The 24,560-nt window shown below is 41.1% G+C and overlaps 1 protein-coding gene across 3 annotated transcripts in view; it reads left to right on the top strand.

The window, feature by feature from the left end:
• Positions 1 to 24,560, top strand: part of PPM1L (protein phosphatase, Mg2+/Mn2+ dependent 1L) — a 330,127-nt gene that overhangs the window by 78,216 nt on the left and 227,351 nt on the right. Inside the window, exon 1 of one of the 3 annotated variants that reach the window (XM_055569182.1) lies at positions 5,947 to 11,213. The exons of 1 other annotated variant lie outside the window; for it this stretch is intronic. In XM_055569182.1, the coding sequence (XP_055425157.1) occupies positions 11,211 to 11,213 (3 nt within the window). In that variant the 5' untranslated portion in view covers positions 5,947 to 11,210. Of the gene's footprint in view, positions 1 to 5,946; positions 11,214 to 22,294; positions 23,400 to 24,560 lie in introns of those variants that run through there. One more of the 3 variants, XM_055569184.1, reaches the window with a different exon arrangement.

Here is a 24,560-nt window from a genome sequence, read left to right as displayed (position 1 = left end):
TTGTGTGCATGATATTCAGAGACCAGGAGAGCTCTCATTTTTATTATGCGGTTCACATCTAGATTTAAGATTCTAATTAAATTTCAAAAGGGTTATTTATGAGTGCTCATTAAAGTACTAAATCATAAAGTTGATGGCATTTTAAACACATTTTAGCCTAGTTAGTTTGTGATTAGGGCAGGGAGTTCCCTTACGAGAGATAAGTCATGGGCTAGAATCCTGTGGGTATCAGTTCCCTTGCTCATTCTAGAGCCAAACTCTGCCCTTTTAACCTTGGCTCCCACCTGACAAAGTGGGCATTTGGACATAAGGGGAACCAAATGTGAGGATGTGGATGGCTCAGTGCACCTACATCACTAGGATGATGGCTGCAAATCAAAGCTCCATTACAGAAGGCCTCACAGAAATAATATATATTTATTTTTAATAAAAAATATTAAATACAGAAACATGTTTTTAGTCCCGTATTTTTACATGTTCCTTCTCCTTTGGGCTTCATTTTATTTTCCTTGAACTCACCCTAATTTTTGAAATTCTACCTTTTGAGGTCTCTAAACTTCCATGTTTTCTTTTAACTTTCCTTAATTTAAATTCCTAGGCTCCAGGACCTAGGACAGTGTCATAAGCATGGCAAGTGGCTCAAATGGTTAAACTATATAAGAGCAAAAAAATCTTGTGGTCATCTCATTCTTTTTTAATCTTTTGCATCCTGATGTAGCCTGGCTTTCCTTACTTTGACACAACTTTTTGGGAAGACAGATCAATAGAGAGGCACTTGCAATAGAATAGTTTCTATTTGTCTACATTTCCAAACTAAAATGAGAACATTTTGGAACCTAAAGTAGGACTGTAAGAAGTCAAAAATCTTTGTCAGTACTACTACTGTTATTAATGTGAATAAATTGATTATAATTAATGTAAATTTGGGGTGAACCATATGAAATTGCCAATATTAGGCCATTTTGCCCTATAGAAATGACATTTTTAAATTGAATTGTAACTGATTACAATATTGTATTAATGTCAGATGAACAACATAGTGATTTGATATTTTTGTGCATTACAAAATGATCACTATGATAAGTTTAGTTAATATTAGTCATCATACAAAATTATTATGATATTAGTGATTATGTTGCCTATGCTGTACATTACATCCCCATGACATCTATTGTATAGCTGGAAGTTTGTATCTCTTAATCTCCCTCACCTATTTCACTTATCTTCCCTCCCCCGACTCCCTCTCCTTTGATAACCACCAGTTTGTTCGCTGTAATCTATGAGTCTATATACACCCACACCCATGCACACACACACACCACATCCTCTTTATCCATTCATTAGCAGTGTATGAGAATTCCTATTATTTCATGTCTTTGCCAAGCCTTGGAATTGTCAATCTGTTCAGTTAACCATTCTGGTTTACATATAATGGATTTTTGTGTGTACTCTGAGGTATATGTCATATCCAATGAGTTGCAAATATTTTAAATGTACACCTTGAAGAATACTTTACATATGCATTCACCATATTTACATGAAAATATAGAGAATTTCCATCACTCCAGAAAGTTCTCCCATACTCCTTTGCTTACAGAATCTGTATTCTGATAAAACTGTTTTGACTTCTACCGGTACAAATTTGTTTTGCCTGTTCTTGAACTTCATGTTAATGGGCTCATAACAGTATGCACTTCTTTGTGTCAGACTTCTTTTGCCCAGCATAATAATCTTTTTTGCAGTTTATCCAAGTTACTGGTTTTATCAGTTGTTTAGTCCCATTTTTCATTGCTTAGTCCCATTTTCAGAGAAGGCAGTGGCAACCCACCCCAGTATTCTTGCCTGGAAAATCCCATGGACGGAGGAGCCTGGTAAGCTGCAGTCTGTGGGGTCGCTAAGAGCCGGACACAACTGAGCGACTTCACTTTCACTTTTCACTTTTATGCATTGGAGAAGGAAATGGCAAACCACTCCAGTATTCTTACCTGGAGAATCCCAGGGATGGGGCAACCTGGTGAGCTGCCGTCTATGGGATCGCACAGAGTCGGGCACTACTGAAGTGACTTAGCAGCAGTGGCAGCATGGATGGCCACTTAGGCTGCTTCCATATCTTGGCTGTTATAAATAATGCTGCAGTGAACTTTGAAGTGTATGTTATCTTTTTGAATTAGTGTTTTTGTTTTTCTTGGAAAAGTACCCAAAATGGAATTGCTGGATTGTATGGTAGTTCTATTTTTAATTTTTTGAGCAACCTCCAAGCTATTTTCTATAGTATACAACAGTTTACATTCCCACCAACAGGCTTCCTTTTTCTCCATATCCTTGTCAACACTTGTTATTTGTTGTCATTTTGATGGTAGTCATTCTGATAGGTGTGAGGTGGTATCTCCTTGTGGTTTTGGTTTTCATTTTCCCGATAATTAATGATGTCGAGTGTCTTTTCATGTGCCCATTAGCCATCTATATGTCTTCTCTGGAAAACTGTCTACTCAGATCCTGTGTTCATTTTTAGTTGGCCTGTTTTTTCTTTTGATGTTGAGTTGTATGAGTTCTTTGTATATTTTGGATATTGAGATATTTGCAAATATCTGCTCCTATTCAGTAGGTGGCCTTTTTGTTTTATTGACAGTTTCCTTTACTGTACAGAAGCTTTTTAGTTTGATGTCATCTTATTTATTTATTCTTGTTTTTGTTTCCCTTGCCTGAGGAGACGTATCCAAAAATACATGGCTAAGACTGATGTCAAAGAGCATACCGCCTGTTTTCTTCTAGGAACTTCATGATTCCAGATTTTTCATTTAAGTCTTTACAGCACTTTGGGTTTATTTTTATATATGGTATGAAAGTAGTCCAGTTTGATTCTTTTGCATGTAGCTGTCTAAAAAATGACATTTTTAATGGTTTAACCAAAAAATGCTGATAACAACAGCAGCTCATTTACATTGATTGCTTGTACTATATGCCTGGATTGTCTTAAATGCTTTCATGCCTTTTTTAAAAGATTTTTTTTGTTGTTGTGGATCACTTTTAAAGTCCTTATTGACTTTGTTACAGTATCACTGGACCGCCAGGAAAGTCCTACTTTGATGCGTTACTGCATCCTCCCACTCAGTGAGAAAAGTATTATTTTTCTCCATTTCCCAGACAGAGGAACAGGTTGGAGAAGTTAAGTAGCTTTTTCAAAGTCACTTAGAGTAGCACTCTTAGCTAATGTTTAACTCCCTCATTATTTTGACTGGCAGGACTGATTGAGTCAGTAGAATATGACAAGACGAGAAGGAAGATAAGAATATTTGACTGTTAAAACAGCTCTGACACTTTTGAGCCAGTATCATCTTTGACACTTTTTTTGAGCCATTGGTCTTGTGAAATAATTTTATCATCAGTTGGAAGAGAAGTGCACAAAGGCTTCTAAATTCTTTTTGACTGATTTTTGTGAACCCTTAACACACCTAGTAACAGCTTTAAAACAGGGCAGGGTGCAGTTAAGTTCTGCCAGATGAGCAGGGTTTAGTATTAATTCTCATTCTGGTTGTTTCGTCAACCTTTGAATATTCTAGGTAAGAACTTGTCTTTCTGTTTAGACTTTTGAAACTTCAGCTGCAGTGAGTGGGGGCTACTCTCTAGTTGTGGTGGGCAGACTTCTCATTGCTTTCTCTTGTTGTGGAGCATGGGCTCTAGGCATGTAGGCTTCAGTAGTTGCAACTTACAGGCTTAGTTGTTCTATGGCATGTGGGATCTTCCCAGCCCAGGGATCGCACCCATGTCTCCTGCATTGGCAGGCAGATTCTTTACTACTGAGCCACCAGGGAAGCCCTAACATAGATTTTGATCCATTGCTCAGAATGTGGTTGGAGTCTTTGTTAGACCCTGGCTTAATGATGCTATATGTTTTAATTTTTTCTTTATTACACTTTTTAATATCATTAGAAGCCATTAAGACAATGGATAAATTTAGTATAGTAAATGAAATTAAATGTTTTGTTTCATAGTTGCTATGAAAATGTGTTACTATGAACAACAAAAATGTCACACTGGAGTACTGAGTATTACAGTTGAGTTTCTTTGACAGTTTTACATATTAATTGCTGGAGATATATCAGCACATTTTCTGCAGTTATACTTAGCAGGTACAGATGACTTCCCTTCCTGATAGAATCATTATTCAAAGTCTGTTTAGGTTTATTCTCTCTTTTTGTCTCTCAAAATTAATTTTTTAAGATAATATGATCTTGAAGTAGAGAGTGAAGGAAATTGTGGAAATGTTATCTCCTGATACTACTCAGCCCAGTTTTTCTTTTTGAAAAGTACTATCTTTTTGAAAAGTACTACTTTTTAAAAAGATAAATTTATAACACTCATTGAAACAAATTTTTGGCTAGTGGCAACAATCCTTGGGTCAAAAACAGCAACACAAAATTTACTTAGTTTTCTCATTCTCAGGAAATTTCATTAGATCTCCTGTACAGAATTATCAGCTATAAATAGAGATCAGCTAATTTGATGAAGAGGCTGTAGGTCTACAGATAATTGAGCAAATACATCATGGTTTAAAAAAACTCACATGAGATGACAGTAATAGTGAATAGGGCAGGGGGGAAAAAAAAGGGAAAGAAAAGGAAAAGAAAATACAAAGGAACAATGATGGATTTGTGTGCAACAAAATGTGGATCCAATACCAACCTACTTAACACGCTTTCTCACGAGGAGGCCATTGTTCTTTTCCCAGCTCTTTTTGCTTGGCTGCTTTCCTTCCCCATTTAGAAGGAGGACAGTTCCCCCTCTCTCACTCTCTGGTCCTTTGTCCAGAGAATAATATTTCTGAAGTTGTTGGGGAAATAATGGACTTTTGCCTCTGCAAATATGATCAGCCTCTGCGAGGGCTGGTTTGCAGCAGAAATCCTGTTCTCCCCAGATATTCTTTTTCATAAGCTGATTTTTTTTTTCTTTTTAAAATCTTAAAGTTTAAAGAGGCTTAATTGGAAGTGACAATAGTCTTCCTTCTTGATACACTCTCCCTCCCTGCCCCTCCCCCCCCCTTTTAGAAGTATATGTGTGTGTGCTTGGTTGCTTAGTTGTGTCCAACTCTTTGCAACCCCATGGACTGTAGCCTGCCAGGCTCCTCTGTCCATCAGATTTACCAGGCAAGAATACTGGAGTGGGTAGCCATGCCCTTCTCCAGGGGGTCTTCCCAACCCAGGGATAGAAGCTGGATCTCTTGCACTGTGGGTGGATTCTTTACTACTGAGCCATCTGGGAAGTCCCTATCAAGTCAGTTCAGTTCAGTCACTCAGTTGTGTCTGATTCTTTGCGACCCCATGGACCACAGCACGCCAGGCTTCCTTGTCCATCACCAACTCCTGGAGTTTACTCAAAAACATGCCCATTGAGTTGGTGATGCCATCTAAACATCTCATCCTCTGTCGACCCCTTCTCCTCCCGCCTTCAATCTTTCCCAGCATCAGGGTCTTTTCAAATGAGATGGTCCAGTCCTTCACATCAGGTGGCCAACATATTGGAGTTTCAGCTTCAACGTCAGTCCTTCCAATGAACATTCAGGGCTGATTTCCTTTAGGATGGACTGGTTGGATCTCCTTGCAGTCCAAGGGACTCTCAAGAGTCTTCTCCAACACCACAGTTCAAAAGCATCAATTCTTCAGCTATCAGCTTTCTTTATAGTCCAACTCTCACATCCATACATGACTATTGGAAAAACCATAGCCTTGACTAGACAGACCTTTGTTGGCAAAGTAATGTCTCTGCTTTCTAATATGCTGTCTAGGTTGGTCATAACTTTCCTTCCAAGGAGTAAGCATCTTTTAATTTCATGGCTGCAATCACCATCTGCAGTGATTTTGGAGGCCCCCCCCCCCCCCCCCCCCCCGCCCCACAATAAAGTCTTCACTGTTTCCACTATTTCTCCATGAAGTGATGGGACCAGATGCAATAATCTTTGTTTTCTTAATGTTGAGCTTTAAGCCAGCTTTTTCACTCTCTTCTTTCACTTTCATCAAGAGGCTCTTTAGTTCTTCTTCACTTTCTGCCATAAGGGTGGTGTCATCTGCATATCTGAGGTGATTGAGATTTCTCCTGGCAATCTTGATTCCAGCTTGTGCTTCTTCCAGCCCAGCGTTTCTCATGATGTACTCTGCATATAAGTTAAATAAGCAGGGTGACGATATACAGCCTTGATGTACTCCTTTTCCTATTTGGAACCAGTCTGTTGTTCCATGTCCAGTTCTAACTGTTGCCTCCTGACCTGCATACAGATTCCTCAGGAGGGAGGTCAGGTGGTCTGGTATTCCCATCTCTTGAAGAATTTTCCACAGTTGATTGTGATCCACACAGTCAAAGGCTTTGGCATAGTCAATAAAGCAGAAATAGATGTTTTTCTGGAACTCTCTTGCTTTTTCGATGATCCAGTGGATGTTGACAATTTGATCTCTGGTTCCTCTGCCTTTTCTAAATCCAGCTTGAACATCTGGAAGTTCACAGTTCATGTATTGTTGAAGCCTGGCTTGGAGAATTTTGAGCATTACTTTACTAGTGTGTGAGATGAGTGCAATTGTGCAGTAGTTTGAGCACTCTTTGGCATTGCCTTTCTTTGGGATTGGAATGAAAACTGACCTTTTCTAGTCCTGTGGCCACTGCTGAGTTTTCCAAATTTGCTGGCATATTGATTACAGTACTTTCACAGCATCATCTTTTAGGACTTGAAATAGCTCACCTGGAATTCCATCACCTCCACTAGCTTTGTTTGTAGTGATGCTTCCTCAGGCCCACTTGACTTCACATTCTAGGACGTCTGGCTCTAAGTGAGTGATCACACCATCATGATTATCTGGGTCATGAAGATCTATTTTGTACAGTTCTTCTGTGTATTCTTGCCATCTCTTCTTGATATCTTCTGCTTCTGTTAGGTCCATACCATTTCTGTCATTTATCGAGCCTATCTTTGCATGAAACATTCCCTTGGTATCTCTGATTTTCTTGAAGAGATCTTTAGTCTTTCCCATTCTGTTGTTTTCCTCTATTTCTTTGCACTGATTACTGAAGAAGGATTTCTTATCTCTCCTTGCATTCCATATACCATAGAGCTGCCAGAACTTGACACAGGACTGGGAAATAGACTCTTGGAGGGCACAGCAGAACCTTGTGCACAAGGACCCAGGAGAAAAGACAGTGACTCACAGGAGACTGTCCCAGAGTTGCCTGTGGGTGTCTGGGAGTCTCTGTCAGAGGCGTGAGTTGGTGATGGCCTGCTACAGTGTTGGGGGCACTGAGTGTAGCAGTACATGTATGGTATCTTTTGAGGGAGGTCACCATTATTTTCTTTACCTCCACCATAGTTTGGCCCCAGGTAAATAGCAGGGAGGGAACACAGCTCCACCCATGAACAGAAAATTGGAACAAGACCCAGTTTCCTCCTCAGTCATTCTCTCACATCAGAAAGCTTCCATAAGCCTCTTATCCTTCTCCACCAGAGAGAAGACAGAATGAAAACCACAATCACAGAAAACTAACCAATCTAATCACACGGACCACATCCTCATCTAACCCAGTGAAACTATAAGCCATGCCGTGTAGGGCCACCCCAAACGGATAGGTCATGGTGGAAAGTTTTGACAAAATGTGATTCACTGGAGAAGGGAATGGCAAACCACTTCACTATTTTTGTCTTGAGAACCCCATGAACAGTATGAAAAGGCAAAAAGATAGGACACCGAAAGATGAGCTTTCCAGGTCGGTAGGTGCCCAATATGCTACTGGAGATCAGTGGAGAAATATCTCCAGAAAGAATGAAGAGACAGAGCCAAAGCAAAAACAACACCCAGTCATGGATGTGACTGGTGATGGAAGCAAGGTCTGATGCTGTAATGAGCAATATTGCATAGGAACCTGGAATGTTAGTTGCGTGAATCAAGACAAGTTGGAAGTGATCAAACAGGAGATGGCAAGAGTGAACACTGACATTTTAGGAATCAGCAAACTAAAATGTACTGGAATGGGTGAATTTCACTCAGATGACCATTATATCTACTACTGTGGGCAAGAATCCCTTAGATGAAATGGAGTAGCCATCATATGATGTAGGTAGGGTTATGTTTATGGGGACAGTGTGACCGAGTATTTAGAATTGGGACTGTCCCATAGAATTCATTTATTCAGCATGCATTCAACAAGTACTTATCAAATGCCTACTCTATGCCAGGTACTACTATGGATGATAGAGATGCAGTGGTGATAAAAAATAAAAATCCTTTCTCTTCAGAAGGGTCAAATGGATTATAGATAGATAAGTTAATAAAAAGAAGGATAGGTTGGATAGTGATGGGTACTAGGGATAAAACCAAGTATATTGAAAGGGTGTAGCAGGTGGTACTGGGGGTGTGTGGGGATTATTATTTTTGATAAGGAGTGAAACATTCATATCTGGAACATATGATAATGGACCCGCTTTGTGCTCCACCCACCCACAGTCCTTAGATCTCCTTCATTATTTCCTTAGATTCCATAACTTGCTCTAACTTCAAGAAGAGGAACTCTTTCAGCATACAGAGTTAGGTAGAACTACTAAAAACTAAACCAAAGGACAGTGCCCTAAACACGTTTTATTTATAGCCAAGTCTACCAAAACAGCTAAGTAGAAAATATCGAGATACCCTGAGAGAGATGTATAACTGAAAAGAAACTGCCCTTAACTCAAACATTGGAGTCTGAATCTTTGTACCTCCAATAGAATTGCCATTTTAGTTTAATAAAGGAGACCAGTGATTAGAAGGAAAACGCAGAGACATCACTTTGCTGACAAAGGTCTGTATAGTCAAAGCTATGATTTTTCCAGTAGTCACAGACGATGTGAGAGTTTGACCTTAAAGGAGACTGAGCACCAAAGAACTGATGCTTTCAAATTGTGGTACTGGAGACGACTCTTGAGAGTCCCTTGGACAGCATAGAGATCAAGCCAGTCAATCCTAAAGGAAATCAACCCTAAATATTCATTGGAAGGACTGTTACTGAAGCTGAAGCTCGAGTATTTTGGCTACCTGATGCGAAGAATCAACTCATTGGAAAAGACTGATGCTGGGAAAGATTGAGGGCAGGAAGAAAAGGGGCAATAGTGGATGAGATGGTTGGATGGCATCACCAACTCAAGGGACAGGAGTTTGAGTGAACTCCAGGAGATAGTGAAGGACAGGGAAGCTTATCATGCTACAGTCCATAGGGTCACAAAGAGTTGGACACAACTTAGTGACTGAACAACAACTAATTCCAGGGCAGGGATATTGCTCAGTGAGAACATGATACATGTCATTTACTGGCTCAACGACGAGCAAGCAGAAGTATCGGGTCTCCTCAGTCTTCCAGAATATGCTCTGCACTTGCTGGCTACCTCTGCATGTGTTATTTTTTCTACCAGTTAAATGTTGTTGTTTTTAAACCTGGAATGCTCTCCTGCCTTGTTTTTTTTATCAACACCCATCTCCTGGAGGACAGGGACTCAGTTCTTTTTCTCTGTGTCCTTGACAGCTTCTGTGGTATTCAGCATCAGTAAGTGGTCAGTAAATGTGCTACATGAATGTGTGAACGGGATAAGAGAGGGGAGGACACCTGGCCTTTACCCACCTTACTTTTCAGTCCACAAATAGCTGTTAGAAGTGGCCTTTCCAGGCTTTGTTCCACTTCTCACCTGCTTAGATTCTCTTTCCTCTCACATTCCTCTAATTAAAACAAGGCAAGACTGTGGTTAAGGAGACTGCCAGACAACTAACTCAACTACCTGAGAGGAAGGCACTTTTGCTTTCATATTTTTTAAGTGGACGTCAAATAGTTTCCTCTTTTCCATCTATCTGTAAAAGATAGTTTTTTTCCCCTCCTGATTGGGGAGCCTCCTCTTCCCTTCTTGCCTCACTAACTACTCCCTTGGCATCTGCAGGTAGACAAGCTAGAATAGGATTTCATTTGTAGCCTGTCAACTGGATTCATCAGTTGACAGAGACATGGTTGAGCTTTAAGAAGGGTTTGGGAGCTAGAGTTCTTAAGAGAGCAGCATCATTTGGTTTATCAGGGAGTGGGAGGTGCAGGGTGAATATACAGATATTTTCCAGTTCTTTAAAGAGAGTAGAAATCTCAGGCTTTTGTCCCATCACCTGCATACTTTTCCGTACTGTGTTCCTTAACAGTAGAGTGTCCTTTACACATGCTGCACCTCAGCCTGCGAAGCTGCAGCCTAACAGCTGTTTCTCAGCCTGGGAAACACAAGTGGATTGACCTGCCATATAAACAGAACTGTAATTCTTAGGTGAGTTGAGAAAACAAGAAGGAATTTCAGAAGGCTGTCATGATGAATCTTGGCTGGGTAAACTTTGCTTCCTCACTGTTAGGCATTTCTTGGGGTACAATGGGTTTTTTTTTTAGCTTCGTTTAAAATGACACTTAAAGATTTGTCCTGGTCTCATCATCATTCTCATTCTTGTTGCCCTTTTGCTGTTTATTGAATGTCAACAGACAGCTGTAGTCTTTATGATGATTAGCTCGTGTGATCCTCCTGTAACCTTCCCAAGGAAGGATTTTTGACCCTGAGCTCTAAATCACAATCTGGTACCATATGAAAGGGAAGGAAAACCATATGAGTTTTCCTATGGAGGCATTAAGTTTGACGTAGGGTAAAACTACAGAGGGAAGTAATTTATACACTTTTCCCTGGGAGTAAGAGGATTTTATATTATTCCCACAGTACCCTGCTGCTGCTAAGTTGCTTCAGTCGTGTCGTGACCCTATGGACTGTAGACCGCTGGGCTCCTCTGTCCATGGGATTCTCCAGGCAAGAATACTGGGGTGGGTTGCCGTGCCCTCCTGCAGGGAATCTTCCCAACCCAGGGATCAAACCTGTGTCTCTTACATCTCCTTCATTTGCAGACAGGTTCTTTATCACTAGAGCCACCTGGGAAGCCCCCCATAATACCCTAAAAGTCTAGTATTTCATTTTCTAAATGGAATAGAGGAGTTTGGATTTACATAAAAGAGAAACCATAATTATACTTCATTGCTCTGAAAATTAGTCTACATTTATTGATTAATTTTTCAGCCTCAAGATCCATGTGAGATTGATAATTCAGATCATATCCTCAGTCTACAGTAATGCATTCTACAGTGGGGAAAATTAAGACCTAAAAAGTGTACTCCAGATTATTTTCTGATGAATCTTGATGGTATGTTTTCTTATGTAATTTCAAAACTAGTTTAAATAGTTTAAAAATAGCTTTGAGTTTGCTCCTTGTAAACATGCCTAAGGTTACAGTAAGAGTGTTTAGGAACTATTTAAAGAAACTTTCTAATTGCCCACTTTAGCACAGATTATAAATCAGCAAAGCATTTTCCAAATTCCTGTTCCATGCCAGAAACTGGTGTTGGGAATGGAGTTCTGTTGAATAGTACCAGCAATAGCCTGTACCTACCTTGGACAGCACTGAAGAGGGTTGAATATTAGGTGTATTGGAATGCACTTATTTAAACATAGTTTCTGTTTAAATAATCAGGGAGAATCTGGTTTTTCATCACTGTCCACATGGTTAAAAATTAACCTGTGTGTGGTCGGAATTAACTTTTAAAAAAAATTTATTTATTTTTTATTGAAGGATAATTGCTTTACAGACTTTTGTTGTTTTCTGTCAAACCTCAACATGAATCATCCATAAGTATACATATAACCCCTCCCTTTTGAACTTCCCTCTCATCTCCCTCTCTGTGCCACCCCTGTAGGTTGATACAGAGCCCCTGTTTGAGTTTCCAGAGCCTTACAGCAAATTCCCATTGGTTATCTATTTTGCATATGGTAATGTAAGTTTCCATACTACTTGTTCCATACATCTCATCTTCTCATCCCCTCTCCCCATGTCCATAAGTCTATTCTCTATGTCTGTTTCTCCATTGCTGCCCTGTAAATAGATTCTTCAGTAAATTTTTCTAGATTCTGTATATACGTGTTAGAATGATATTTACCTTTGTCTTTCTGGCTTACTTCACTCTGTATAATAGATTCTAGGCTTATCCCCCTCATTTGAATTGACTCAAGGAGTTCCTTTTTATGGCTGGGTAATATTGCATTGTGTATATGTAGCACAACTTCTTTATCCATTCATCTGTCGATGGACATGTAGGTTGCTTCCATGTTCTAGCTATTGTAAATAGTGCTGCAATGGACAATGGGATACATGTGCCTTTTTCAATTTTGGTTTCCTCAGGATATATGCCTAGGAGTGGAATTGCTGGGTCATATGGTGATTTTATTCCTAGTTTTTAAAGGAATCTCCATACCGTCTTCCGTAGTGGCTGTATTAATTTACATTCCCACCAACAGTGCAAGAGCGTTCCCTTTTCTCCACACCCTCTCCAGCATTTATTGTTTGTAGACTTTCTGATGATGGCCATCCTGACTGGTGTGGGGTGATATCTCACTGTAGTTTTGATTTGCATTTCTCTAATAATGAGCAATATTGAGCATCTTTAGCCATCTGTATGTCATCTTTGGAGAAATGCCTGTTCAGGTCTTTTTCTCACTTTTTAATTGGATTGTTCATTTTTCTGGCCTTGAGTTGTATGAGCTGCTTGCATATTTTGTAATTAATCCTTTGTCAGTTGTTTCTTTTGATATTATTTTCTCCCATTCTGAGGGTTGTCTTTTCACCTTGCTTATAATTTCCTTTGCTGTGTAAAACCTTTTAAGTCTCACTTGTTTACTTTTGTTTTATTTCTGTTACTCTAGGAGGTGGGTCATAGAGGATCTTGATTTCATTTATGTCATTGAGTGTTCTTCCTATGTTTTCCTCTAAGAGTTTTATAGTTTCTGGTCTTACATTTGGAGAAGGCAATGGCACCCCACTCCAGTACTCTTGCCTGGAAAATCCCATGGACGGGGGAGCCTGGTGGGCTGCAGTCCATGGGGTCGCTAAGAGTCGGCCACGACTGAGCGACTTCACTTTCACTTTTCACTTTCATGCATTGGAGAAGGAAATGGCAACCCACTCCAGTGTTCTTGCCTGGAGAATCCCAGGGACGGGGGAGCCTGGTGGGCTGCTGTCTATGGGGTCACACAGAGTCAGACACGACTGAAGTGACTTAGCAGCAGCAGGTCTTACATTTAGGTCTCTAATCCATTTTGAGTTTATCTTTGTGAATGGTGTTAGAAAGTGTTCTGATTTCATTCTTTTACATGTAGCTGTCCACTTTTCCCAGCACCATTTATTTTAGAGGCTGTCTTTACCCCATTGTATATTCTTTCCTCCTTTGTCAAAAATAAAGTACACATAGGTGCATGGGTTTATTTCTGAGCTTTTTATCTTGTTCCATTGGTCTATATTTCTAGATTTCACTCTTCCATTTCTACTTTATGAAACTACTCTATGAAGCTTTCTGTAAATATATCTCCCTACTCTTTAAGCGCGCTCCCAGCACCACGCACACATGGGTGCACGCACGCTCAGCGTGTTTTGCACGGTGTGTATACACTTGGCGTGCTCTTGCTGAAAGCCCCCACGCTGCACGTCAAAGCTGCGGCCCAACCTGTCCTGGCCCGGCCTCCCGCCTCTGCGACCCGGCCTCCAGCGAGAGCTTCCCCTCCTCGCTGGTCACCCCTCCTCGCGCACGGAAGTGCGTCTCGGGAAGAAAAGCGCCACCCTTCGGTCCTGGGAGGCAAACTGCCCGGCAGTTCAGAAAGAAAACCTTTCACCACAACCCTGGGAGGGCCAAATAATATTCTGCTGTCGAGAAGTACCAGAGTTTATCCATCCACCTACTGAAGAACATTTGAATGTTTCCAAGTTTTGGCAATAAAAGTACTGCTTTTGAAAGACCCAGGTGTAAGTTTTTACATGGACATAAGTGTTCAACTCATTTGGATAAATACTAAGGACCACAGTTTCTGGATTGTATGGTACTATACCCGCTCCAGTACTCTTGCCTGGAAAATCCCATGGATGGAGGAGCCTGGTGGGCTGCAGTCCATGGGGTCGCTACGAGTTGGACACAACTGAGCGACTTCACTTTCACTTTTCACTTTCACGCACTGGAGAAGGAAATGGCAACCCACTCCAGTGTTCTTGCCTGGAGAATCCCAGGGACGGGGTAGCCTGGTGGGCTGCCGTTTATGGGGTCGCACAGAGTCGGACACGACTGAAGCGACTTAGCAGCAGCAGCAGCAACTCTTATCCAGAGCACTAGCTATATATGCAGAGCCCAGTGTAAAAGGAAAATTCAGGGCCCCTTTTCAAATTAAAACAATTGTAACAAATTACAAGACAAGGACAGCTCAGCATTAAACCAAGTATGCCCTTCTAAACATGGGAATTTGTTCAGCCACACGGGTCACATGCTTATGAATCCAGCTCTACCCTCTTCCTTTTTTCTAATCGACCTCTACAATCTCTTTGTGGCCTCCAAGTGTCCTGCCCTTGGCTTGGCAATCTGAATCTGACCTCATTTGCTTCTGACTGTGTTTCCTGTAACAAAGGCAAGCAATTCTTTCCCTGGCACAAAGACTGGCCTTCTTCACAAGATGTATAGCATGGCATTTACATCTATATGGTCTATGACTCCAGAGTTATTCAAAGAAGCAATAGTCATTTGGGGGGGAAAAAAAGGGCATTTGGGCATTTAAGGCCCAAACAAAACATCATTTTGTTAGAAATGAGTGGCAAAAAGGAGGTTTCGGTTACTACGTGGTAGATCTCTTCTAACTGACCTTAGCTTAAGGGATCCAACACTGGATCCCAGGATTCCTTTTGCTTTAAACTTGCAGGTGGTCTGGTTGCCTTTCTGCCTTCCTGCCTTTCCTTCATGGTTGTAGATTAACAGAGGGAATGGTGCAATTTATATAAGGAAAACTTAAGCAGTACAGTGCACTCACCCTTAAGAACTTGAAAACACTGCAAGTGAAGATAGAAAGTTATAGTGTTAATTGCTCAGTCATGTCCGACTCTACGACCCCATAGACTGTAGCACACCAGGCTCCTTTGTCCATGGGATTTCTCAGGCAAGAATACTGGAGTGGGTTGCCATTCCCTTCTCTAGGGGATCTTCCTGACCCAGGGATTGAACCTGAGTCTCTTGCATTGCAGGCAGAATCTTTACCATCTGAGCCATAATACATACAATATCTGTGAATTCAATCAACCCATGTTGGATCAAGCACAGGCTGGCAAGTGTAGATATCTACCAAGAGTGGCTGTAAGACAACAGGGAGTGGAGGGCAGTCAGGGTAAGCACCAGAGAAAGCACGACGCACATGAAGGGAAAAATGTTCTGCTTCAGCTTGTTATTGCCATGTTGTATTTAGTCTTGTTTTTGTCCAGTGGGGATAAACTCTTCAGATACTGTTCAGTTCTGTCGCTCAGTCGTGTCTGACTCTTCGTGACCCCATGAATTGCAGCATGCCAGGCCTCCCTGTCCATCACCAACTCCCGGAGTTCACTCAAATTCATGTCCATCGAGTCAGTGATGCCATGCAGCCATCTCATTCTCTGTCGTCCCTTTCTCCTCCTGCCCCCAATCCCTCCCAGCATCAGAGTCTTTTCCAATGACTCAGCTCTTCACATGAGGTGACCAAAGTACTGGAGTTTCAGCTTTAGCATCAGTCCTTCCAATGAACACCCAGGACTGATCTCCTTTAGAATGGACTGGTTGGATCTCCTTGCAGTCCAAGGGACTCTCAAGAGTCTTCTCCAACACCACAGTTCAAAAGCATCAATTCTTTGGTGCTCAGCCTTCTTCACAGTCCAACTCTCACATCCATACGTGACCACTGGAAAAACCATAGCCTTGACTAGATGGACCGTTGTTGGCAAAGTAATGTCTCTGCTTTTGAATATGCTATCTAGGTTGGTCATAACTTTCCTTCCAAGGAGTAAGCGTCTTTTAATTTCAAGGCTGCAATCACCATCTACAGTGATTTTGGAGCCCCCCAAAATAAAGTCTGACACTGTTTCCACTGTTTCCCCATCTATTTCCCATGAAGTGATGGGACCAGATGCCATGATCTTCGTTTTCTGAATGTTGAGCTTTAAGCCAACTTTTTCACTCACCTCTTTCACTTTCATCAAGAGGCTTTTTAGTTCCTCTTCACTTTCTGCCATAAGGGTGGTGTCATCTGCATATCTGAGGTTATTGATATTTCTCCCAGCAATCTTGATTCCAGCTTGTGCTTCTTCCAGCCCAGTGTTTCTCATAATATACTCTGCATAGAAGTTAAATAAGCAGGGTGACAATATACAGCCTTGACGTACTCCTTTTCCTCTTTGGAACCAGTCTGTTGTTCCATGTCCAGTTCTAACTGTTGCTTTCTGACCTGCATATAGGTTTCTCAAGAGGCGGGTCAGGTGGTCTGGTATTCCCATCTCTTTCAGAATTTTCCACAGTTTATTGTGATCCACACAGTCAAAGGCTTTGGCATAGTCAATAAAGCAGAAATAGATGTTTTTCTGGAACTCTCTTGCTTTTTTGATGATCCAGTGGATGTTGGCAATTTGAACTCTGGTTCCTCTGCCTTTTCTAAAAGCAGCTTGAACATCTGAAATGTCACGGTTTATGTATTGCTGAAGCCTGGCTTGGAGAATTTTGAGCATTACTTTACTAGCGTGTGAGATGAGTGCAATTGTGCAGTAGTTTGAGCATTCTTTGGCATTGCCTTTGTTACTGGAATGAAAACTGACCTTTTCCAGTCCTGTGGCCAGTGCTGAGTTTTACAAATTTGCTGGCATATTGAGTGTAGCACTTTCACAACATCATCTTTCAGGATTTGAAATAGCTCAACTGGAATTCCATCACCTCCACTAGCTTTGTTCGTAGTGATGCTTTCTAAGGCCCACTTGACTTCACATTTCAGGATGTCTGGCTCTAGGTGAGTGATCACACCATCGTGATTATCTTGGTCATTAAGATCTTTTTTTGTACAGTTCTTCTGTGTATTCCTGCCACCTCTTCTTAATATCTACTGCTTCTGTTAGGTCCATACCATTTGTGTCCTTTATCGAGCTTGTCTTTGCATGAAATGTCCCCTTGGTATCTCTAATTTTCTTGAAGAGATCTCTGGTCTTTCCCATTGTGTTGTTTTCCTCTATTTCTTTGCATTGCTCGCTGAGGAAGGCTTTCTTATCTCTTCTTGCTGTTCTTTGGAACTCTGCATTCAGAAGCTTATATCTTACCTTTTCTCCTTTGCTTTTCGCTTCTCTTCTTTTCACAGCTATTTGCAAGGTCTCTCCAGACAGCCATTTTCCTTTTTTGCCTTTCCTTTTGGGGGATGGTCTTGATCCCTCTCTCCTCTACAGTGTCACGAACCTCCGTCCATAGTTCATCAGGCACTCTAGCTATCGGATCTAGTCCCTTAAATCTATTTCTTACTTCCACTGTATAATCGTAAGGGATTTGATTTAGGTCATACCTGAATGGTCTAGTGGTTTTCCCTACTTTCTTCAATTTAAGTCTGAATTTGGCAATAAGGAGTTCATGATCTGAGCCACAGTCAGCTCCTGGTCTTATTTTTGCTGCCTGTATAGAGCTTCTCCATCTTTGGCTGCCAAGAATGTAATCAATCTGATTTCGGTGTTGACCATCTGGTGATATCCATGTGTAGAGTCTTCTCTTGTGTTGTTGGAAGAGGGTGTTTGCTATGACCAGTGCATTCTCTTGGCAAAACTCTATTAGCCTTTGCCCTGCTTCATTCCATAGTCCAAGGCCAAATTTGCCTAAAACTCCAGGTGTTTCTTGACTTCCTACTTTTGCATTCCAGTCCCCTATAATGAAAAGGACATCTTTTTTGGGTGTTCTAAAAGGTCTTGTAGGTCTTCATAGAACCTTTCAACTTCAGTTTCTTCAGCATTACTGGTTGGGGCATAGACTTGGATTACCATAATATTGAATGGTTTGCCTTGGAAACAAACAGAGATCATTCTGTCGTTTTTGAGATTGCATCCAAGTACTGCATTTCAGACTCTTTTGTTGACCATGGTGGCTACTCCATTTCTTCTAAGGGATTTCTGCCCACAGTAGTAGTTATAATGGTCATCTAAGTTAAATTCACCCATTCCAGTCCATTTTAGTTCGCTGATTCCTAGAATGTCGACATTCACTCTTGCCATCTCCTGTTTGACCACTTCCAATTTGCCTTGATTCATGGACCTGACATTCCAGGTTCCTATGCAATATTGCTCTTTACAGCATTGGACCTTGTTTCTATCACCAGTCACATCCACAACTGGGTATTGTTTTTGCTTTGGCTCTATCCCTTCATTCTTTCTGGAGTTATTTCTCCACTGATCTCCAGTAGCATATTGGGCACCTACCGACCTGGGGAGTTCATCTTTCAGTGTCCTATCATTTTGCCTTTTCATAGCGTTCATGGGTTTCTCAAGGCAAGAATACTGTAGTGGTTTGCCATTCCCTTCTCCAGTGGACCACATTCTGTCAGACCTCTCCACCATGACCTGCCTGTCTTGGGTGGCCCCACAGAGCGTGGCTTAGTTTCATTGAGTTAGACAAGGCTGTGGTCCGTGTGATTAGATTGACAAGTTTTCTGAGAAGGCAGTGGCACCCCACTCCAGTACTCTTGCCAGGAAAATCCCATGGATGGAGGAGCCTGGTGGGCTGCAGTCCATGGGGTCACGAAGAGTTGGACACGACTGAGCGACTTCACTTTTACTTTTCACTTTCATGCATTGGAGAAGGAAATGGCAACCCACTCCAGTGTTCTTGCCTCGAGAATCCCAGGGGCGGGGAACCTGGTGGGCTGCTCTCTATGGGGTCGCATAGAGTCGGACACGACTGAAGCGACTTAGCAACAGCAGTTTTCTGTGATTATGGTTTCAGTGTGTCTGCCCTCTGATGCCCTCTCGCAACACCTACCGTCTTACTTGGGTTTCTCTTACCTTGGACGTGGGGTATCTCTTCATGGCTGCTCCAGGAAAGCGCAGCCACTGCTCGTTACCTTGGACGAGTGTAACTTCTCATGGGCACCCCTCCTGACCTTGAATGTGGAGTAGGTCCTTTCGGCCCTCCTTCGCCAGCGCAGCCACAGCTCCTTGGCCATCAGATACTGTAGGATGAGCTATAAACCTTGATTTTTTTGACTGTGATCTATATTTATCTACTTGTCTATCTTCTGTCTGCTGTGTTGGGTCTTAGGTGTGGCAGTTGGGCTCTGGAGTGGGCAGGCTCAGTAGTTGCGGTGGTGGGTTTCATTGGTTTGCATCATGTGGGATATTAGTTTCCCACCCAGGGATCAACCCTCATCCCCTGCCATTGCAATGCATATGCTTAACTACTGGACCTCCAGGCAGGTCCCTTGGCTGGGATATTTTCCAATTTAAGAAAAATACTATCAAATTGAATTCATTTCAGTCCTTAAATAGACATTTAAAAACAAGAATCTTGTTTTCTAGAGGTAAACATGGGACGTGACCAAATTAATTTTTTAGGGGAGGCAGCCATAGTAATAGATCTAACTTTAATATCTTTGATGAGGCCATCCCTAGTAAGGAGATAGAATTTGAACAAGAGTTGCCAATAGATGTTAAGGTTTATGATACAAAAGGAGTTCCAAATTTTCTGTATTGGTGGGGCTTTGGGATTTAACAAGAAGATTGGTTTTGGGAGACCTGTTTTGGAGCTGTGTTTGCATAGTAAACTCACTGTTTTTACTCAAATTTTATGACATAGATCATAAAAATTAACTCAGCTTTCTAATGATTTTCCCTACACTTTAGATAAGATTGCAAAGACAACGTTTGCCCATCTGCAGGAATGGACAGAAGAGTTTTAGGACTTTCTTTCTTAGTCTGATGCCATTAAAAATGCATTCATCTAATCATTTTTCCCCCGTTTGTGTGCTCAGCAATTTTTTATGATTTGGGTTCCCAAAGTGAATCTACCAGAGGGAAGGCAGTGGGTGAGCTCTGCAGATTAGAATGTTGGTGTTGCTGTGAGTACTTATTGTTAAGTGTAATTTTTAATTTTTGATTGATTTTTTCAGTATTTATTATTTATTTAGGTGTTTATTTGGCTGTGCTGGATCTTAGTTGTGGCATTTGAGATCTAGTTCCCTGACCAGGGATTGAACCCTGGGCCCCCTGCATTGGCAGCATGGAGTCTTAACCTCTGGTCTACCAGGGAAGTCCCTTGCTAATTGTAATTTAATAAATTGACATTCTGGGTTTGTGCTTATGACTATGGTTATACTGTGGATCTGCCAGTTAAATTCGGAATCTCTCTGGTGTTCTGACACAGTCAGTTTTGAATTCGCACAGGCTCTATACTATGGCAAATTTGCCAAAGTAATGAATGTCACTTTGGGAGCTGCCTTGTCAGTTTTTCCCTGTGACACTAAAAATATAACTTGACTGTATGCATCTTTCCTATTTGAATTCGTTAGTAGTAGAGATGAGATACTTGAAAGTGAAAGTGAAGTCGCTCAGTCATGTCCGACATTTTGTGGCCCAATAGACTGTAGCCTACCAGACTTCTCCATCCGTGGGATATTCCAAGCAAGAGTACCAGCGTAGGTTCCCATTTCCTTCTCCAGGGGATTTTCCCGACCCAGGGATCGAACCCAGATCTCCTGCATTGCAGGGAGACGCTTCATCCTCTAAGCCACCAGGGAAGCCCTAAAAGAAAGGAGGAAAGTGAAGTCGCTCAGTCATGTCGAGCTCTTTGGGACCCCATGGACTGTAGCCCTACCAGGCTCTTCCGTCCATGGGATTTTCCAAGCAAGGATACTGGAGTGGGCCATTTCCTTCTCCAGGAGATCTTCTTGACCCAGGGATTGAACCTGGGTCTCCTGCGTTGTAGGCAGACGCTTTACTGTCTGAGCCACAGGGAAGTCCAAAGTATTAGTAGGATTTCAAATAAGCTGGGGACATGCTGGCGTAAGTGAACGTAAGTTGTTTTCTCTTAGGAGGACTTTTTCCAGAGCATTTCATCTGCTTTGTTTGGAAAACTGTTTGTTTGTTTATCGAAAGTTGGTTTACAATGTTGTGTTAGTTTCAGGTGTATAGCAAAGTGATTCAGATATACACATACTTTTTCAGATCCTTTTTCCTTATAGGTTATTACAAAATATTGAGTATAGTTCTCTGTGCTATACAGTATGTCCTTGTTGGTTATCTCATTTTATATAGATAGCATATTGAAAAGCAGAGACATTACTTTACCAACAAAGGTCCGTCTAGTCAAGGCTATGGTTTTTCCAGTGGTCATGTATGGATGTGAGAGTTGGACTGTGAAGAAAGCTGAGTGCCGCAGAATTGATGCTTTTGAACTGTGGTGTTGGAGAAGACTCTTGAGAGTCCCTTGGACTGCAAAGAGATCCAACCAGTCCATTCTGAAGGAGATCAGCCCTGGGATTTCTTTGGAAGGAATGATGCTAAAGCGGAAACTCCAGTACTTTGGCCACCTCCTGCAAAGAGTTGACCCATTGGAAAAGACTCTGATGCTGGGAGGGATTGGGGGCAAGAGGAGAAGGGGACGACAGAGGATGAGATGGCTGGATGGCATCACTGACTCGATGGACGTGAGTCTGAGTGAACTCCGGGAGTTGGTGATGGACAGGGAGGCCTGGCGTGCTGAGATTCATGGGGTCACAGAGTTGGACATGAATGAGCGACTGAACTGAACTGAACTGAGGGTGTATATATGTTAATCCTTAACTTCTTATTTACGCCCCCTCTTCTTTGGTAACTGCAAGTTTGTTTTCTATGTCTGTGGGTCTGTTTTTGTTTTGTATATAGATTCATTTGTATGATTTTTTTTTTTTTTTTTTAGATTTCACATACCTTTTAAAGAGTGTTCTTCAATAGGAACACCAACTTCATTTGCTAATGATACTTTTAAAATCTTTCCTTTGGCAGTGACTTTGGAAAACACTATGTTGCAAAACATGGTGTTAAGCTTGCACTGATGAGGTATTTCTGGAATCCTCTTAGGTGGAAAACATGGAACAGCTTGGGGACATTTTATTAAATCCCAGTTTGCATCTGGTTCCCTAAGGTCTACCTGAGTGTTCTGGAATCCACAGGAATACCATTTACTTACCAGATGGAATTATCCCAGTGTGGCCCCCCGGGGCAGAAATGGAATTTGGCAACGTGGTGTTGGGAATTTGGATCTACGTATTGTAAGTTGATGATGGACAGGGAGGCCTGGCATGCTGCGATTCATGGGGTCCCGAAGAGTCAGACACGACTGAGCGACTGAACTGAACTGAACTGAACTGATTGTAAGTCAGTGTGGAGTTCTCAGAGTCCAAGACTTCCTTTATCTGTATATTTCTTCTCCTGATAGCATACTTTCTTAAAAGAGAGCTTGGGAAGTTGCTTGTTAAGGCCTTTCCCAGAATTCAGCCGTATTCTCACAGGGAGGACTTAGTGAACACAGTAGTTAACTATTGAGATTATTTTCAGAGGATCAAAGGTCATATTATAGAGTAATGTGGTTTTATAGACACTCATTTCATTTTCTTTGATTCTAGAATAAGGAAAATGAATGTAGAACTCTTATTTCCAAACATGAAATGGTGATTACAGGTACAATTCCTTTGTGTATTCTCAGTGTGTAATGACAACATTGGAAAGGAAATTGATTAGTATTTCCAAAACAGCAGGAAAATTATTTCCTGCCCAAACATTGATTAATCTTTGAATAGGCTTTCTTATAATCCCTTTTTTCCATAGACTGCAGGGTGCAGCACAGTCATATTTTATGTGGAGTCAAGCAGAGAAACTACTTGCTGCGATTAAACTTATTGCTGCTTTTTTCAGCAGGTGGAAATAGTTTTGTCTTCAGTAGTTATCCTTTCCTGGCTTGAGAACACATTGGGACTTCTATAGTTTTATTTTAAGAAACTGTTGTCCTATATTATGACATGTGGAAACAATGAAATAATGAAATTTTCTGATGATATATACTCCCGTGTTTGGCTTACAAATAGTAACTTGCTTAGCATCCTGGCATGAATGCTTTAAAATCCTATTATCTGAAGCTCATGTAATATTAATTTGTTACTGGTTAGAGGTAATATAAAATATAGTGAAAAAGAAGACTGAAGTCTGTTCCCTCAGGGAACTTAAGATTTATTTGAGGACTTAAGACATAGAAATAGGATAAAGAAATATTAGTATGAGAGAGTTTATATTGAGCCCCAAATGAGTGGTTTTGAATATTACATAACCTAATTTAGGACTTCAAAGGGAGAGAGACTTTTTATGCATCCTGGTGTGGCTGGTGACGACTCATACAAGAGCTGGGCCTTGAGTTGGTCCTTGGAAATAGGAAGGATTCAGCCAGGAGGACAAGGGTAGGAGGGATGATGGCATTACCAAAGATGGCTGGACTGGAATGTGCCTGCCTTTTCAACAGTGAGTAGACTTGTTTGGATCTAATAGGGGACTAATGAAGAATAATGGGAGATAAAGTTGGAAAGGTAGGTTGAATTCAAATCGGAAAGTGTTTGAATTCTAGACAAAGGAATTTGGACTTTATTTGGTAGAAGATATATAAATAGTGAAACTTGTTGGACAGGAATAAGTAGAAAATGCAAGAAACAGCTTTGTAGTTAGAGCAGCTGCACACAGCTGTGAACTGTGGTATCTTCTGATGCAGACAGTGGAGAAAATGTGAGCAGGGTCTGGCTTCACTGCTGATGGGGATGTAGGTTGGGTTGACTGCTTAATTGTCATTCCTCTCTTTATCTTTCCTGTTCTCATTTAAGGCTTGTATAAACTCTTTTCAGGCTTTTAAAATACATTAATTCAAATTTGACCTTCCTTACTGCATGATAGTTTGAATACCCAGAGCTATTTTCAGTTGTTCTAGATTGTCATGAGTTTGATGTCCAGGTGCCAACTGGAAGGGGCAGACCTGGCCTGTGGAGGATTGTTTTTAAAATCCAATTCTAAATTAAGCATTTCAGGACATGAAAATGAAATGTGGCCTAGATCTTTCTCACCATTTAAGTAAAAGTATATGTTTTTTTTTTCTTTTCTGCTTAAATATTTGTCTGGATCTTTCAGACTCAAAAGGCATATAACCCAGAGCCAAGAATATTTAGATCCCTCTGCACTCTAATTTTTTTTTTTTTTTCCTAGAGTAGTGTTTGGCTTTCACTATACTTAAAACGTTATAAAAAGACTTCCTCCAAATATTAGGTAGCAATTCTTTAAAGAGTTTTTTTAATTCCAGGGCCTCCTATTTCATATCTTACAAGTTACAGAAATGGAATTTTTTTGAAGTGTAAGCCATTGATGGAAGTTAGACTTTTAAACATCTAAAATTAAGTTCTAAAGGACACCATCCATATTAGCAGCAGGTGTTGTGATGTGGGTATAAGTAGATCATAGTGCAGGCTTTGGAGTCAGAAAAATCTGGTTTTTACATCCCCATTCTGCCACTCACTCCCTGGGTGACCTGAGTGTATTACTATTACTACATGTTGTTTGACCTATTGGGATACAGACTAGCTAGAGAGAGTCTCTGGGTAAAAACAGAATTAAAGGTTATGTCTCCCCAGATTCCAAGCC

This window comes from Bubalus kerabau, chromosome 2 (assembly GCF_029407905.1).
Source record: "Bubalus kerabau isolate K-KA32 ecotype Philippines breed swamp buffalo chromosome 2, PCC_UOA_SB_1v2, whole genome shotgun sequence".
Taxonomy (NCBI): Eukaryota; Metazoa; Chordata; class Mammalia; order Artiodactyla; family Bovidae; genus Bubalus; species Bubalus kerabau.
This window is presented reverse-complemented; position numbering and strand designations above follow the sequence as displayed.